The sequence below is a fragment of the Nanorana parkeri genome, unplaced genomic scaffold (assembly GCF_000935625.1).
Source record: "Nanorana parkeri isolate BGI_ZX_2015 unplaced genomic scaffold, ASM93562v1 scaffold218, whole genome shotgun sequence".
NCBI lineage: Eukaryota > Metazoa > Chordata > Amphibia > Anura > Dicroglossidae > Nanorana > Nanorana parkeri.
Genome location: NW_017306486.1, coordinates 991,470 through 1,010,903, shown reverse-complemented (window position 1 = coordinate 1,010,903; position 19,434 = coordinate 991,470). Strand labels below are relative to the sequence as shown.

Genomic DNA, 19,434 nt, shown 5'->3' with positions numbered 1-19,434 from the left:
AGCTGTTTTTTCAGTGACAGTTATTGATTTAGCTGACCAATGAGTATTCAACAACAGGAAAAATAATGTTTACTGCTTGCAGTTATTTACCTGGAAGGCCAATTTCTCCTTTTTCTCCCTTTATTCCTTGTACACCAGTTGGTCCCATTGGCCCTGGAAGACCATCTCTTCCTGGTGGTCCTTGATTTCCTCCTGGAGGACCCATTGGCCCTGAAATGTAAAATATAAGTTTAGATATAGAGACTGTATTTTGGAGAATCCTGTAACTAAAATAAGCCGTCTCTCTTTCTATTTAGAATATTTGCCTAAAGATGAGGTGGTTGTAATAGTTTTCTATTTTCAGGCCTTTTCTCCTTATTTGCATCTGGTAATCGTGCAAATAATGCCTGGTCCTGGGTGGCTACCTTTACTCCTCCAGTATATCCCTTAAAGGAGCAATGGTTGCACTAAGCCTGGACTTTAAATATACATTCAACATCCTGTCCTGCACTATCGCTCAAAATCAGTGTAGTAAGGTGCATGGCCAATGGTGGCACCGTATCAATCTAAGGCAGAACTAGCCAGCACTCCTTAGACACTATGGGGGAATTTATCAAAAATGGAGCAGACACAATCTGGAGCAGTTGCCAACAGTAACCAATCAGCTTCTCTCTTCAGTTTGTTCAGTTTAGCGTTGAAAATGAAAGCTAAAAGCTGATTGGTTGCTATGGGCCACTGCTCCTTACTCCATCTGCCCCAGTTTTGATAAATTCCCCTCTGTGAGGTGTTAACTAACGGTGTTAACAGCATACTGTATATTTGCAGCAAATCTATGTGGAAGCCAGACTGCCCCACCAAGGCCCCTCTGTATAGTGTGATCCCTAATCTAACAAAGCAGGTATGCCAGAAGGTAACCAATTCATCCTTAAACACTCCACATCCAGAGCATTTTTTTAATTTTTGCACACACATATTAAAATCTGAATTTTTGGCTAGAAAACTGATTAAAACTAGCAAACAGTTAAATTTTCTGAAAGCAGAGGCCCTATAGAATAAAAAAATTCTAACTGCAATTTTTTAATATTACACAATATTTGTGCAAATGTTCATTAAATTAATTTTTTTAAAAGAAAAAATACACTAAAATGAATTTTAGTTCTCACAAACAAAATACAACCTATTTTTTTTAATAGCGTTGTGTTGTGTAAAGAGATACCAAACATGTCAAACCATAAAACCACACTCTGGGCAAAATGATTATTTACACACCACACATTATCATTATAAAGTAAAAATTGTTACCATGCAGCAAGATATCCCCTGCGCACAACGCCCCTCTTCACTATCCTCCATTCTTAACATGTCTTTACTTTTATTAAAGAATACAAGACATTCTGTGACTGGAGCAGAGTAGGGGGCAGGGATGTGACATCTCTCCTCTTGCAATCACAGAATGTTTTGTATTCTTTAAAAAATACAAGACATGACATTTGCTTAATGGAGGATAGTGAAGAACGGCAAGTAATGTGACTTGAGTGCTGTACAGCTCTTAATGTGCCTGTGTTCCGGGTAAGTGCGATTGCACTGTGGGCGGGGGGCATGGCTGCGGTGCCATTGACTTCAATGCACCACCACGCCCCCTCCCGCCCCTAAATGCAGGTGTTTTGTCATTGGTAGATCTCATTGAGCTCATTAGAACTCATTAGAAATGGCACATTTCTATTTAGCTTTGGAGTGTGGAAAAAAATGTGCAGTTTATATTTTTAAAATACAATAAAACAAATATGGTATATGGACGTACTTTTTAAAGATTTATGGGAAGCTTCATTTGATAAAACACTTAACCCATGCAGCTTTCTCTATTAGAAAACCAGGAAGAGGCATTAGGAAGAGACACCTGCCTGGTCAATGATGCAGCTGGAGATGGCAGGGTGTGGTCAAAATGAAAATGGCATTCGTAAGTTTCCAAATGCCATTCGGGTCTGTGAGCCGAGGTGTCATATGAAAAACATTATGACACCTCAGCTCACTCATTCACAAGGGGGGGGGGGCGGCATCTGGGTGCCCCCTTAATTAAAGGGGTTCCCCCGATGCAATTCTTTTTGTTATTTGGATTTCGGATACGCCTGAATTTTCTTTTTGGAACAAAGTCACATGACCATCGCTGTAATGCAACCCCCAACAGCCATCAAGAACCCCATCTGATTGGCCACAGAACAGTTACATGTTAGTTTCATTTTGAACAAGATTCAGACAGATCCGAATTTTCATTAAACAAGCATTCGGATTTATTCGCATTCAGACGCGTTAGAATTCAGAAATTCAGTTGCATCTGAATGTCCGAATTTAATGAAACTCATACAAATATCCATTCTGAACAAAACGAAATTGACATGTCTACAAATGTCTCTAGTCTGCGTGACCCCATGCTAATCCTCTTCCCCGTTTATGTCCTATAAAGTAAGCCTCTGAAACCCCTTTACTTGAGGTCACAGATGGTGATTCTTGCGTACTGTGCGTAGTGGGGAGAAGAGGTGGAAAGGAAAGAGCAATATGATGAAGAAGGAGGAGTGCTGAAGCTGTTGACTGGTATCATTGTATTTTTTCCCACTGAGCTAAGAAGTGAACAGTCACTTCTCCTTTATGTCATGTGACAGTTGTACTTTCCAGCACAATGGGCGAAGAGGGTTCTTTACAGTAAGAGCGGTTAAGGTCTGGAACTCACTGCCATCGGCAATGATTTCAGCCAAGAGTGTAGATTTGTTCAAGAAACGTTTGGACAATTTTTTGAGGGACCGTAACATCCAGGGATACCAGTATCCCTAAGAATGAGATGTGACTCGAAGCAAGCCGATGTACGGCTGAGATTAGCCGTACCAGCCTGAAGTGAATAGCCGAACAGTGTTCAGCTCACTTCACTTCAGATCGGTCATTCACTTGGCTGCCCTCAGCAGCTTTGTGAATAGACCCCTATGTAACTATGTATACTTTAAAGCCCTGCTTTACAAATATCGCCTTTATACTCGCCTTTAATCCAGAGCTGACCCCCACAGTAAACTCCTATTGTCCCAAGGTGTCCTCAGTCTTCCAGGTTGATTGATGCCCAGCATCACTCAACAGAGAAGACTAAGGACCTGCTGTGAGTGCAGGGCGTTATGGGACTTAGGGTTGTCACCACAGCAGTCTGCACTCAGTCTGATGATGTCATCACATCAACTCCATTCTCTGCATTATCAAGGACTGCCACATCTGAAGAAGAAGCAAAGAGGAAGATGACCCTGTGGCATCATGTGACCACCCTGACAACATGTGCAAAAAGAAGGTATAGAAAAACAAAATACATCAAATACTGCCACGGGGGGCTTCAGGAGGGGAGGGGGGAGCATGAAGCCCTGAGCTGGCCTTTAACTTACAAATATATTTTAACTGAGAAAAACTATTACTGATGCCTTATAATTTCTTAAAATACTAACAATCTGCTATAGAAGAAAGGTCTTTGATGTTTGATACATTTTGGAGTAAAAACCTTCTTCCCAATAGGTAATCAAGAGGGAAAAATACCAGTGTTGATCTAGTTGTTCTTCCCATTGTTTGGGAAGGAGTTTCCATACTGTACTAGTACAACAAACATTCAGTCTTATCTGTAACAGCAAATGATGCAATGTCCAGGCACTTGGTGTCCTAAGATTTTTGAAACTCTCTAAATATTTTTTGCTTAAACATTGGCAATGTTTTCTAATCTATTCCTATCCTCTCCAGGATAAAGTCTGTTTGTTTTGGACTTAGTAGAGCAATTGCAACATTCATTTCAGAAAACCTCTTAAAAACACTTGTGCACTCAAGTAAGCGTCTGTTGAAGATAAATAAATTACAAAATACAAAAAAATGTTTTGTCTTTGAGGTTGGTCACTGCTAGATATATATGTATATTTTTTTATTAATATAAAGTGACTCCACCACTATATTTATATGTAGTAAAATTTGGATTATACGTATATGTCCTGTTGTATATTTTAGCTGCTATGATTTGTTATGTTGTTCTTTTGGTCTTCAGTAAAAAGGAAAAGTTTAAAATGACATAATACTGTATGCTGCTAAACAAGCATAACAAGCACAAGCAAGTTTTATAGATATATTACCTTTATACTTATTTTATACAGTTTGCATACTGTAGTTTGTGCTAAAAAGTTAACAACAAACAGTAAAAAGTGAACTTCTGTCAGAACTGGAAATAATTGCAGAAGACAAATGAGTGTGTAGCATTTCCCTTAGGGCCTTTTCACACCGGATGCATTAAAGGCTGCCCTAGCAGTTTTTTCCAGTGCAGCCCCATTGCACAGACAAGGCAATCTGCCATGTTTTTAATCAGTTCAGTACATGTAGTCCTTTTTGTTTAGCACAGCTTGGTGCAATGCAGTATAACTTCATTGCACTAAGGGGTCTATTCACGAAGCTGCCGAAGGATCTAGCCATAGCTTCGGCCGATCCTTCGGCTAGCTTCGGCCTATGTTGGATCGGCTGAGTCAAACTCCTTCTGCACTTCGGGTCAGCCGAACATGCTCAGCATGTTCGGCTGATCCGAAGCCACACGAAGCAAGCCGATGTACGGCTGAAATCAGCCGTACCAGCCTGAAGTGAATAGCCGAACAGTGTTCGGCTCACTTCACTTCTGATCGGTCATTCACTCGGCTGCCCTCGGCAGCTTTGTGAATAGACCCCTTAATAAGTTGTGGCTGATAGAACCTAATGAAACGCCACTTTTAATAAAGTGACATTTGAATAAAGTTCTAAAAAAAAAACAAAGCATGCTGTTAAGGTTTAAAGTAGGCAGATATAAAAGACTTCTATTTAACCTAGTTGATAATTTAATAAGGAATTATACAATTACTATGTAGTTATTTAAAAATACTTCAATTACTTTAAAGAAGAGCTCTGAGAATGTAAAAAGTTATATTTGCAGTGGGGCTATGTCTGCACTGCAAGGGTTAAGTGCTTGTTTTGTCTAGGAGGCTCAAATGAAGCAGATATACTCACCCCATTCTCGGTCCTGCTGGGCTGCTGCACCAGTTCCCGCAGCCTCTTCTCCATTTGTCTAAGGACCACTGACATCATCACGTCTTATGCAGGTCCATTGATTTGCATTATACGTAAGGATGACAAGGGACATATCACAGCCGGAGCGAAGGAGGAGAGGTGAGTGCGGACCATGAAACTACTTTATTTCAATTTGCAATAGCCAATAGTAAACTAGCATTGTACCCGGCCCCTGCTGCAGTTTCCCATCAGGTCCATCAGCAGAGAGCGGGTACAATGCTAGTTTACTATTGGCTATTGCAAATTGAAATAGCCAATAGTAATGTCCCAATGCTTTTCTATGGGAAAATATTTTTTTTTTCTTTATTCTGAGATCGCTCGTGTCAGAATAAAGAAAAAAAGACACATCAGTGCTTCTCTCCTTGGCGGCTGGGAGCGGGAGGCTCCCAGAGCGCCCCGGGAGAGTTTTTTTTTTACAGGAGCAGAGCCGCCGGACAATAGGAAACTGTTGGGCGGAGCTAGCTGTCACTGCTAGCTCCGCACAATCGTTTTCTATTTACTTTTAAAAAATGTTTTCACTCTTTTTCTGTTCTGCTCGGTACCTCTGAGGGACCGAGCAGAACAGCCGAGCCAAATGCCGCTGAGCGGCATTCGGCTATTCTCTCACTGCTGTTTGGCATCTTTAAGAATAGCCCGAACAGCAGTGAGTAGCCTGCCGGAGGTTCGGCTCAGCCGATCCAGATGTTGGATCGGCCGATTCGAACTCCTTCTGCACTTCGGGTCGGCCGAACATGCTGAGCATGTTCGGCCGACGCGAAGCCACTCGAAGCAAGCCGATGTACGGCTGAAATCAGCCGTACCAGCCTGAAGTGAATAGCCGAACAGTGTTCGGCTCACTTCACTTCAGATGGGTCATTCACTCGGCTGCCCTCAGCAGCTTCGTGAATAGACCCCCTTGTCACACACATATGTATGCATTATCACTTGAAATGTTTGTCAACTGTAAAATGCAAGAAAGAAAAAGGAAAACAAACTTTTTAAAAAAGTCCATTAAAGGAAACCAGAAACTAGTACTACCTGATGCCATTTTTCATAAACAAAACAAATAGATTTACTAGAAAGATTTTATTTGACAGTTACAAATACAACAATTTTCAAGCATAAAATGTACATTTTACCTACAAATATTTACATGTTAAATAATGAGCAGACTGGTTCTCAAAGCAGGTGAATCAGCAATATGGAAATGTCAGCATTCACATAAACACATGTGAAATAAATATACATAAAGTGTACCCAATCTACAAATAATCATACAATACATTTTCAAACCTTTGTGAGACAGATCTCAAAACAGGTTCAGCTTTTGTTACTGAGCAAATCTTTCGGATTCATTCATTGCTATTTTTATTTATAAGTTTGTAAATATAAATTCTATATGACTTCTATTTACCCTAATATTATACAGATGTATTTTATTTAGGTATAAAGGGACACAGTGCAGTTAAAATACAATTCAAGGCAATCGAATTAGGAGGGCACCTTGTGTGGTAGCTTTCAAACTAAAAGGGAAGAGGAAGTAATATAAAAGATAGTAACTGTGCAGGGATGAGTTCATGGAAAAAGTTCATTTTAGATGTTAGGTAGAGGCAGGATTGTATTCCCTGAATAGATGAGTTTTCATGGATCACCTAAAGGCAGACAGAATATGAGATAACTGAACAGATTGAAGTAGAGAGTTTTAAAGGGTGGTAGAGGCTCTGGAGAAGTCATGGAGGCAAGCATGAAAGGAGGTGAAGAGGGAGCTAGGGCCAGAGAGCAGGGAATTTTGGAAGGAGAAAAGAGGATGGTTTAGATAATATTTTGAGACAAAGTTGGTGATGTAGATGGGGCAGTGTTGTGGATGGCTTTGTATGTTGTTGTTAGTATATGTTGTTGTTAGTATTTTTTGTTTTTTAGTTGGTTGAGCAGTAGCCAGTGATAGGATTGGAAGAGAGGGGTGGTGGCCATGGAGGAGTATGGCAATGAACATTATTCTGGCAGCATCATTCATGATAGATTAAAAGGGAATAGCCTGTGTAGGGATAGGTCAACGATGTGAGAGAAAGCAAACAATGGCATGAATTAGTAGCTTGGTGGTGTCATTGACTAAATGAGGGCATATTTTGTAATTGTTAGAGGTGAAGGCAGTAGGATATTACTAATTTACAAACATTCACTTTGCAAAGTATAGTCTTTACTTCTTTAGTAAATTAACCTCAATATACGGTTACTCTGTCCCTTTATTAATGTTAGGACTGTGTTTCTTAGAAGCTTTATCTTACATTTATGCACAGCACAAAACATTATAGGCATTTACAGACTTCTGTCAGTGGCTGAATTCAGCGTTGAACTTGAACATTATGAAAATTCACAGACAATTATGTTTCTCTGGTCACAGCTCTTATCAATCCATTGTCCTTGTTCAGTTATTTCTACACAATTTTCATTTTTTCCTCCATTTGGTTCCTTTGTGAACCAATTTTTGTAAGAAATTTGATTGCCATTGACATATACAAAAGCACCTTCTTGTTTTTTGTCATTTATTCCAAGAAAAAATCTTCGGTTCCTTGCTTTGACAACCTGAAGAATGGCGGCATTTTCAGCACTATTCAAAGGGGCTGGCACTGTGCCTTGTGCCCCTTGGCAAATGGCTTGGGCAGTGTCATAATTACCTTCTTTTCCATTAGCTACATATATTTTGTTTCCTGATATCACTGCTCCACTTTGGAAGTAGCATGCTGTTGAAGAAAATACAGTTTTATGAAGAGATTGACAACATTTCCCAATACCTAAATAACAGCAGATATACATATCACATATTAATATATATTTCAAAATTAATATCAAATAAAAAAAAATTTAGTTTAGTAGAGTGGGGAATAGCTAAAACCACTGTGAGATTTATATTTCTGTTATTGCCTCTGTTGCAGATTTGCTTTCACTTTCTTTCTGGTAAAAATGTTACCAGGACAGAAGGTGAGGACAAAGCTCTATAACAAAGCACTATATAGCATTGAAACATGGATTCTAATTTTTTTCCCAGTCTATCCAATATAAAAAAAAATTAGTTTTGGGCTTGACACATACATTAACCACTTGAAAACCAGGGTGTTAAACCCCCTTCCTGGCCAGGCCATTTTTCAGTATTCAGTCATGCAACATTGTACTAAAAAACATTTTATACAATTTTTTGGAGACACAGAGCTTTCTTTTGGTGGTATTTAATCACCACTAGGGTTTTTATTTTTTACTACATACCAAAAAAGTACCCTAAATTTTGAAAGAAAACCTGTTTCCCTGTGAAATGTTATGAAACATTTATTATCACCACATTTTTTGGTACAATATAAAAGACAGGTCATGTCGGGTAAATAGACACCAAACATGTCAAGCCTTAAAATTGCACGCGCCCGCGAAATCGCAGAAAACGACCACACCCAAAATTGGCCATAGGCGACGCTTTATAAGCTTTGTCTGCTCATCAGCTTAGTGCTATCAGTGTTTAATGGCCCTAAAATTATTGCTCTCACTCCGACGTTCGCGGTGATATGTAACATGTAACATGTGCGGCACAATAGGCGGAATTGTGGTTTTCGCACGAAGGCGCATGCGACACATGTTTGCGTGTGTATGTAAGCTTTTTTATTTTTTTGTGCTTTCATTTTTTAAAAACTTTGTTATTTACACTTAACTGTATTGCTATCACATAGGGGGCTAAGAAACGCCTATGTGACAGCCAATTCACATAATAAGTCCTCTTTATGGAGACATCAGGGGTCTCCAAGACCCCTAATGTCACCTAGGGACCCCCAGAGAAGCTGATGAAGCACAGATCGGCTTCAGCAGCTTATCACTGGCATCTGTTACCGGAGAGTGGCACTGAATGCAAAAGTGATGTAATATACATCACTTGCTGCATTCAGGGACCGGAGAGGAAATCAAAGAGAGCTTGTGTACAGATCTTCCTTTGATCTCCAGTAAGAGAGTCGTTGTGCTGGTCCCAGCTGCACCGGGCACAGCGGATCTCGGTACCGGAAGCGGCGACGGTGGGGTGGGCACACCCGCAACTACTACATCGCTGGTTGTTTACATTGCTGACAGTTTCCCCACTCGTGTGCGAGCTGGGTGACGCGCACGAGTGGGGGGGGGGAGGGGAAGGAGGTCTTAAGACGCCCTCCTGCTCCTATAGGGCTCCCGTCCAGCCATTCAGGAACGGCCATGGATGAGAGGTGGTTAACACAGAGAATGTGTACCCTTTTGTTGCCACTGACATATGCCATACGTTGATGGCAGCAGAAACCTATAAGCAGACTCCCGGTGGCTATGACCACCAGGAATCTGTTTACATGTGTGAAGCCAACTCTCCACTTCCACAGACTAGCAAACATACAGCCCCCTGCTGTGTTTCCTGTGGCTTACTGCTCTTCCTGCAGCATTGTGGGTGTCAGCAGAGAGAGGAGAGTGAGGCCAGCGAAAGGAGAGAGGAGAGTGAGGCCAGCGAAAATCCATAATATATTGTGTTTCTGGCTGTGAAAATTATACAAGTGTATTTTGTACTGAAAATGTGGGTTTGATAAACAGTTGTGCTAAAATCATGTGATTAAAAAAAATTGCAGCTATCAACCTTTTGTTCGACAGGGTCCCTGCTTTCAGGAAATATCTAATTCTGGGGGCATGGGGGTTGGTTCATAGGGCAGAAAAATTTGAAAGTTAAAGTAACCAATACAAAAAAGCTTAACATCTTTAACCTAAACTGAATTATAATTGGTTGTTATCAGTTACTGCAGTATGCACGTTCATATTAAGTTTCTTTGTATATTTGTAATATTTTACATCTAAAACTAAAAGTTAGAGGCATATTTATAAAACATTGACTGGCATATTTTCAAGTGAATATTTTGTTACACATTTGCCAGGTTAATATTTGTTAGTCACATTTACTGCTTTTATAATATGGTGAATGTGCACCCGGGGTAAGTGAGAGCTGCAAAACAAAGAACAAGTGCAACTTTTTCAGCAAGGTTAAGAAAAATGCTTTGGGCCTTATTCTGCATGCCAGTGGGGGATTTAGAAACCTGCTAGGATCCAAACTTCAAGGACCCAAATATCATTTTTTTTTTATGACAACCATGTCTTTATTTATATCTTGCTTCACATTTACATACAGAATATGTGAACATGTAAGCTGTCCAGCAAAAGTGACAGTTATAGGGGTTGCGACAAATCACATAACACTACACCACGGTGCAGTGTTTTATTCATATGCTTCTATGCTTCAAAGCTTTTAAAAAAACTGTTGATGTGACTACTTTAAAAAGTGTTAGCTGGGGTTGGACTTAAATCTGTTTGATGCTCTCCTTGGGAGGCACTGTTGAGAGGAGCAGTGTGCAGGGTAGCATGTCAAACAACTGCAGACCATGGCAGCTGTGTTGTGTGTAAGAGAATTATCCAACTTTCCAATGTCCTGCCAGCACAGGGAATTTTTACAGCACATAGCATGTGAAAAAAACAAAAACAAAACACATGCATATTTATTACTGTATATGCAGCCTGGGAAATAAAGGCAGCTTTTTATTTTGAATACTTGTGCATAAGAGACTTAACATAACCAAAATATAAAAATTTTGAGCACATTCCTGGAGGCACAATGCATTTATGCGGATTGCTGCAGGCACAATGCATTTATGCGGCAACATGATGAATGGACTTTAATGTTGAGGTGTGCATATATCCGTCCAGCTGGCTTTGCTGTTCTGTGCTCACAGCGTGCTCGCTCGTGCACCCCCAGCACAGTGACTGAGCTATGATAGAACCCCCGGGTCATGGATCTAGTTGGACGGGGCAATCACAGTAGTCACTTGATCAGGAATAGTGCCTATGACTCCTGGGGTTCAGGACCCCTTGAAGGGATAGCAGAAGCCAATGATTAAAGGAGAACTATGGGGTTAAGTCTTTTCCCCATAGTTCTCCTTAGGGTAATGGGAGGACACAAACTAGCGTCCTCCCGTCACCCTAGGCTCAGTATACCGCGAGCTACATACTGAGACGCCGCAGCTGAAGCGGATCCCGACAATTGTGCCTGGATCCGCCCAGCTGCGTGACTGACAGCTGGCTCTGCCTATCTAAAGGCAGAGTCAGCTGTACCCGCCCCCTGCCCCATCCGTTCCGCCAGTCAGCGCTGGCGGATCAGAGCGGGTTCTTTTATATTTTACCAAAAAATTGGGTAATAATAAATGTTTTATCATTTAATATAGGGGAAACTGTTTTTTTTTTTACATTTCGGTAATTTTTCCTTAATATAGTAAAAAAATAAAAACCCCAGTGGTGAATAAATACCACCAAAAGAAAGCTCTATCTGTCCCCAAAAAAGGGTATAAAATTCATTTCAGTACAGCGCTGCATGACGGAATAAATGTCAGTCAAAGTACCGCAGCGCTGAATACTGAAAAATGGCCTGGATGTGAAGGGGGTTTAACATCGCGGATGTCAACTGGTTAAGGTTAAAAACTGAAGTGTCTCTGCCCTTGCCAGTTTATGAGGGTTATTCTTGAAGGCGCCGAAGGGTTAAGCCAAAGCAACGGCTAACCCTTCGGCTCACTTTGGGTGCCAGTGCCCTCCGGTTCAGCCGAATCGAAGGGCTGCTGTTCAGGCTATTCATAATAGCCCATACAGCAGCCAAAGGGCTCAACTGAGCCAAAGCAGACTGTTCTCACTGCAAATGTGAACAACTGGGAGGAGTCAGCTGTGATGTCACGGCTGGCTCCGCCCAGATGGTGTCATTCAATGACAGCCCAGCGTCATCAGGTCATTTGAGGACACTGGACTGTCACTGAATGGCACCAACTGGGCAGAGCCAGCAACATCGTGGCTGGCTCTGCCCATTTGTTTTGATTTGGCTCACCCATAGGACAGGTGCTGGACAAATCAAAACAGATAGGCGGAGCCAGCAGTGATGCGCTCAATTGTCCCACCCCTTTCCTGCCCTACCAGGCCTGTGTTTGGATAAGGGTCTGGTTAGGAATTTTAGGGGGGGACCACGTTTTGTTTCCCTATTTGTGAGGGAGGGGTTCCTCCCTAAAATTCCTACCAAACCTAAAGGGCCTGGTATGACTTTGGGGGGAACTCTATGCATTTTTCTTCATTTTTAACTTGGGGTCCCTTCTAACTTTCCTACTAGACCTCCCGGGTCTGGTATGGATCAAGAGGGGGACACCATGCTGTTTTTTTTGCTTTTATTAACTTGTCATTAGGTAGCGAGCAGAATAACTGCTCAGCAGCATTCAGCTATTTACTCACTGCCATTCGGCCCCTATGAGAATAGGGCAAACAGCAGCGAGTGAACTGCTGGTGGTTCGACGGCCAATCCAGATGTTAGATCAGCTGAGTCGAACGGCTCCTTCACTTCGGTTCAGCGGAACATGCTGATCTTGTTCGGCTGAACCAAAGCCAGCTGATGTACTGCTGATTGTAGCCTATGCTAAATCTAATTCAGGTGGTTTTACTTTTTCTTCTTGTATGCCTATGTTTTCCATTGGCTGGAATAATTTATTTTTTCTACTGGATGACAACAAAAATAAATAAAAGAATTCCAGCCAGTTGGAAAAGGGGTGATGAGTCGATGTATCCAATCTGAAAATCAGATTTTGAAGGTAATTAGGTGTCTATAAAGATATTATTTTCTAGGAGCAGATACATTTTACAAAGGTGCCATAATATTTGGTATGTAATAAACAGAAGTAAATACAAATCCTTATCTGTAAAAGAAAATAACCTGAAACCCTTGTTTCCATTTACACGGTTTTTTTTTCTTAGTTACCATTTCTTATTAGATGTTACACCATAAAAAAAAGAGTTGACGTAACCTACCTTTCCTAAGAGAGACGAGGCTCCTTTCTAGTGCTGCTATTTTATTTTCCAGATTTGTAATTTTAGTTGAAATGGAAGCATCTGAAAAATCATGAATTGTTTTATTAATTAATCATTACTGTATTAAAACTAAAAAGAGAGAAAAAACATTAATATTCTCATAATTTGGAGTTTATATTCATTAAATACATGATCATGAAAGGATTTCAGCAGGTTATAGACATGATTTTTAATGATCTTTTAATCTGTCATGGAAGAAATACATTAGTTGCCATTGATGTCCTCCATAAGAAAATGCTTGTTCCCTGGTGATCATGCCAATTCATGGGCCTCAATGCTTTTTAAGTACTTGTGCAGACCAAGCACACACCAAGTGTGAACTTCTAATCTCCATACTTGTTTCAGGTATGTGACTCAAAAATCTAATTGCATGTGTGGCAGTGCATGGCAATGCCATTGTGGTATCTCCATTCCTGTTCCAGAATCTGAGTAGCCAGTGCATGCTGATGGCACAGGTGTGCACAGCCTTTAAATTAAAGGTGCAGGGAAGGGTTCAAGACTCCACCTGGGAGACAGGAAGGGTCCACCCAGGAGTCAGAGTGGAGTCCAGTGCAGCAGGGTGCTGTGGATTGAGAAAACCCCAGTGTGCAGGTGAGCACACGACTGAGGCTGTCTGGAGACAGTGGCCTGAGGCCGGAGCAGTGGTGCTGCAAATGTAAAGCCAGGAGGCTGGATTGGCATGTGCTGCCATGAGATGCAAAAGAACCCCTGCAAGGGTAATTGTTCTGTTTTGTGAACTTTCATTTAATAAAAGTGGGCAAGGAAGCCCTTGAATGAAGATTACAGCGAGTGGATGCGTCCTTTATGTGCTACCATTGGAAGCTAAATCTCACACATGACACTCAGGCAACTTTTATTTGCAGCTGGCCAGCAATGGCATTCTACGCATTTCTTTCAAAACAGATTTTCTTTGATTAGTATACTTACATATACAGTACATCAGTATCAAATATATATGCCTTTTCACAAGTAATAACCCTTACGTGTTATAAAAGTCATTTTGTCTGTCTGTATGGTTGAGTTTCTGCATTTGTATGGATTTGTTTCATCTACCTCTACTCTTGAGGATCCAAGTACATACAACAAATCAAAACACAGACTGGATCCAATTTATATGATTTGCTGATATTTAATACTGCCTCGTGCATAGTCCGTAATAAACAAATGTGAACCATAATAATTAACTTCTCTCATTTGCTTCCTTTTAGCAGGAAGTGTGTTACTAGCTGAATGTCAAGGTGAAAATAAAGGAAAACATGTAAAATAAAACTAATGTAACCACAACATCTACGGACTGGTAAGCTGCAATTTAAATTATTTGTCTTGGGTTTAGATACATTTTAAGGCTGGTTTTACACCTCACTGCACAAGTACAGTAGATGCTGATGAACCTGGACTGCAGTGCACTATAATGCACATACCATGTGGTGCGCTTCAGCTCTGGTTTCTGCTGCATTTGGTGCATTGACAGTACATACAAATGAATTGGCTGCCATAATGCAACCCACATTAACATGTATGCAGTAAGGCAAAACAGTGCTAAGGTGCGAAGGGAGTCTATGGAAGGAATCAAATCTTTGCGGTCCGTGCAAACGGTAATGTTGTACTTTAGGATGTGGTTGTGCTAAGGCAGGCCATTTATTACAAATACATATAAAAAAACTTACATAACCTTTTTTTATACAATGCACCTCAACCCACAGCATGTGCATTGCCTCCTGCTCTCATTGTGTTTTGGCATGTCATTCTAATTGAACAACAACAAAAAAAGTGTTGTATGTTGCAAGACATTTTGTATTATAATGTGCATGTTACCACAACACACAAGTCTAAATGCAATGCAAATTATAATCTGCATTTTACAAGTTGCTGTATTGGTATTTCTTATACCAATGGTTCTCAACCTTATTGAGACCAGGGGCAAGTAAATTATTTCAAAACCTTCTATACCCCAACATGGTCATTATAGTCAGGTAGATAGTGATTGATCTGTTGCAGACACCCATTCTAAACCTTCCCTACTCCAACCATAACAAAAAAAGTTTAGGTTATAAATACTTTTTAAATAGATAACTTATTGTCAAAAGAACCTTAAAAAACCTCAAAAGAATGACAAAAGCACACCATTTCAGTAGTATCCCACAGCAACTGGTCAGAATTCTGGTATTATGTTTTCCCCATAAAAATAGTAAAATTATTTAAAAAAAACTCCTTTGCTTATTTATGTTTGTATGTTTTAAAACAATTTAGCATTGTTTTCTATTATTTTTGTTCTGCTAAATAAATAACAACTTTAACCTGCCAATGCCTAAACGTGTGTTGTTGGCTGTGCAGTCATCAACTAGGTATGCACGTGTATTTATATGGAGAAGAGAGAACAGTGGGCAGATGCATTGAAGACAACATATTTTATCATTCTAAAGTTATATTCTGTTTCTTTCTTCTTTCATTTGGCTTTGTTTTAGCTTCATTTAAGGGAAAATGCTTTAAATATTAGCAGAATATGGTGTGGTGGTCTCTTAATAATGCAGTCTGTATGTTTATACTGTGTATATATTGGAAAATTTTAAAGAAATATTCTAGAAAAGTTATATTCTAACATTGCAAAAAATCTGAATACATAAAAAGCACAAAAATAGTATTTTCCTAAAATGGTATACATTTTCTTCAATGTATTAAATAATGTAAAAGTACATTTATCCAAGTATCCTAACCAATTATCCCAAGCAAAGGTGAGTTTTAATTGTAACATGTTGTTACCAGAAAAGTATGACTAGCCCAGGCAATCCACTTTCAAGAATTTTGAGAAGAATTGAGAAGAAAGCAATCCTATCAATGTCTCCTAGGGTGGCCATACACCTTACAATTATCGTTCAATTTTTTTTTGCACAAATAGCCCATCATGCACAGACCAATGTAGATTTTGATAATCGTTCGTCAGCAATATTAACTGGCCACATTTCGGCGATCGACAGAACAGATTTTAATTTGCGCATGTGTAGCGTACATGTTGCGATTTTTGTTGTATGAAGACGCCACCAATCCATCGATTTTTGTCCGTTTCAGCGAAAGTTTTCTAGTCTGCCCGTTCAACCAAATTCGGGAAGTTGTACAGTAAATGCGGTTGTGCACTTCCTATCAACTGGCTGATTATCGTACAAAGCTGGACGATTATTGAACGATACTTGTAAGGTGTATAGGCACCTTTGGGGTCCAGTGTGTGTGTGGGTGCTAAGTATATTTTTTCAAGAGTAGATGTCTCTTACAAGGTCACATTAGATTTCACAAACTATAAACATTAGTAAATATATATCCATTTTTGTGGGGGGAAAAAATATAGTACCTGAATCTCCCTTGTCTCCTTTTGTACCAGTAGCTCCTTTAGCTCCCGGTGTCCCTGGAATCCCTGTGGCACCTTTTGAGCCAGCCAATCCTGGAGACCCTGCTGCCCCTCCTGAACCTACTGGGCCTCTGTCTCCTTTTATGCCTTGTGTACCTTTAAGAAAATATTTCATTTTCAGATATATATTTCACATTTACATATACAGTAGATGCTATTGATCCGCTTAAAGGGATTCATATTGCTCACATACCTGGATCTCCTTTATCTCCTTTGGCACCAGCACTTCCCTTTATTCCTGCAATACCAGGAGACCCTGGAGCACTAGTAGCACCTTTGGCACCTGCAATTCCAGGAGCGCCTGAAGCTCCGTTGGCACCAGGCAGTCCTCTTTCTCCCTTTAGTCCTTGAACACCTTAAAAATAATCATTTTGAACACTTTAAACATCATGTATAAACATGGTAGAAATGACAAGAACCTGTTCTACTGTATAAACATTCCATGCTATGTTCAGATACAAACATCATGTTGGGGTTGTAGAATCAGCTAGGATAAGTTGACTTGAATAGATATATCAAATTTTTCAACATTGACAAGAAAGTCAATAAGCGAAAGTGTATATATTTTTCATGAATACTCCAATATGATTTAAAGAGAGAGAACTATAATATGAAAACTGTGAAATAATAACTACATAACGAGACTACATTTCTCTTACACTGTGTTACACTGAACATTTGAATGAAGTCTTCCCGGTTTACCTCATATAGGTTTTAACCAGTTTTCCTAAACACCAAATCAACAAAAAAAGGCTTAAACTTTTATGGGGACTGAAAAAAATTGCACAGTAAGGACAAATGGAATTATAATTCTTTTTTTGTGTTACTGCCTCCCAGCCATAAGCATTACATTTCTTGATGAGCTCCTATTATGAGTCAGCTTACTAACTGCTAATTTGGATCTTGAGGAAAACTTTTTTTGTTTTAAAAAGGAATGTTTCATGCTACTACTCCACTATAGCCCAAGATTTTCCACTTTGAGACAACAATCTACGATAACATTACAGGAGCACACCTTCAAACTTTAGTTCATGGTCAATAGTGTGGACAACATTGGGACCCAGGCTAATGCATTTTAGAACACTATGGATACTTAAATGGTTATTCACTAAGCTGCTGAAGGCAGCCGAGTGACTAACCGAGTCGAAGTGAACAGAGCCGAACGACGTTCGGCTATTCATTGCAGCTCAGTACGGCTGATTTCAACCGTACATCGGCTGAAATCAGCCATACATTGGCTGCCTTCGGCTGCCTTCTGTCAGTCGAACATGCTCTGCATGTTCGGGTGAGCCGAAGTGCAGAAGGACTTCGACTCACCCGATTCAACATCTGGAAATAAATAAAGATACTTGAAAAAAGGAAAACAATTCAGCAGAGCTAGCAGTGCCAGATAGCTGTGCCCAACTGGTTCCTATTAGCAGGCACCTGCTAGAGCCTTTTAGCAGGTCACGGGCCAATGAATAACAACTGACTTTTGACCCAGTGTGTTTCTGTTATCTTGAAGTAAACAGAGTGTGTAGGGTATCTTTGAGACCATGACATATCAGAGGAGTGGCATGGGCTTCTGACACGGTAGATGGAAGTGTTAGGTCCTCAACTGAAGAATAACATTATAAACAAAAGCCTCAACGAGATATAAGAAATCATACTATATAGCTCACAAATATTTTATAATCCATTTTGTGAAGAGTAAACATCAATAACTTGGCAATCATTTGTGCACAGTATTAAGTACTGTTTTATTTACCTGGTTCTCCCTTGGCTCCCTTGGTTCCTTCAGATCCCTTTGGCCCTGTAATTCCAGGTGGTCCATTTGTACCTGTAGCCCCTTTAGCACCTGGAACTCCAGGCACTCCTGTATCCCCTTTAGCACCAGTCACTCCAGCACTACCTTTGAGTCCCTGTGGTCCTATAAATAAAAAAAGGTAAAGGTTTATGATCCAGGTGTGTAATGGTGTGGATTTATATTTTCTGCTTTAAGTTAATATTGTGTTATTAGAGCCAGCAGTCATTTAACTAAAATTATAGCAACAACTGTGGCTGCTCTGGGGCTCCAGCAGTGTGTGTGTGGGTGGTGGTGGTGGGGGGGAGTTGATGGCTGCTATTCTGTGTCTGAAAAAGATTGTAACATTCCTGGTTCAGGATATGGATATGCTAAAGTGGACCTTTACCCCCTTCACTAAAAATCACATTGGCATGCAGCTCTGCATGCGGATTTAAAATCATCTTTCATTAGTTAAACAAACTTGTTTTTTATTTACTTACAAATAGAGTTCATCTACTTCCTGGTCCAGTTCTGGCACACATGATGTAATGTGCCAAAGTTTTGCATCTTGGGAAGGTTACATAAACAGAACATTGATGGGAAACCTCATCTGTAATCTCATGAGATCTCAGGGAAAGGCATTTTCCTCCCCTGAGATGATGTGCATGGTCACATGTCCTAGTCACATGTCTAGTCACATGTGCCAGAGTTCCAGGAAGTAAATAAAGAGCTAGTAACTTGCCCTTAGTTAACATGGTCACTGTCAGAAGACTGGGGAAGAAAAGAGAAATAAGGTATGCAAAGAATACAAAGTCGGCAATTATCTATAAGTATGTGTTTGTCGATTAATTACTAAACATTTCTAAAAGAAGTGTTTGTTGTTGTTTTAAAGATATGGTTAAAGTTTCGCTTTAACTTCTTCTTTGAACTTCAATTACACATTGATCCATGGCCAGAAACGTTGTACCAAAGCTGCTTTTCTTTGCTACAGATTATTCTCAACACAGTGGCCACTCAGCTTGCCCCTATTTCCAACTGACTTGCTACAGCTTGTTCAGTTACAGTGGCTGCTAGCATTACAGTGTATCTAAACCTAAAAACAAAAATGTAACATATTGCAGCTTACCAGTCCTTAGATGTGGTGGTTGCATTATGTGTTAGTTGCGTTTTCACAGTCCAGGCTAAGAACATTTTTAGCAAGTACAGAAAATACTTGTTGATCTTACCATAAATGCAGTGTGCTTGTCACTACCTGTGGGCTTGAAAGAAAGCACAAAAATCCTTATAT

At 40.1% G+C, this 19,434-nt stretch overlaps 1 protein-coding gene across 1 annotated transcript in view; it reads right to left on the bottom strand.

Annotated features, from left to right (window-relative positions):
* Nucleotides 1-7,398: 7,398 nt before the first annotated feature.
* The window catches only part of LOC108786596 (pulmonary surfactant-associated protein D-like), an 85,060-nt gene continuing 73,024 nt past the window's right edge, over nucleotides 7,399-19,434 (bottom strand). The window contains exons 5-9 of the mRNA XM_018555918.1: nucleotides 18,129-18,290; nucleotides 16,575-16,736; nucleotides 16,325-16,477; nucleotides 12,922-13,002; nucleotides 7,399-7,793 (exon numbers count right to left, since the gene is read on the bottom strand). Of these exons, the coding sequence (XP_018411420.1) occupies nucleotides 7,414-7,793; nucleotides 12,922-13,002; nucleotides 16,325-16,477; nucleotides 16,575-16,736; nucleotides 18,129-18,290 (938 nt within the window). The 3' untranslated portion in view covers nucleotides 7,399-7,413. The remainder of the gene's footprint in view (nucleotides 7,794-12,921; nucleotides 13,003-16,324; nucleotides 16,478-16,574; nucleotides 16,737-18,128; nucleotides 18,291-19,434) is intronic.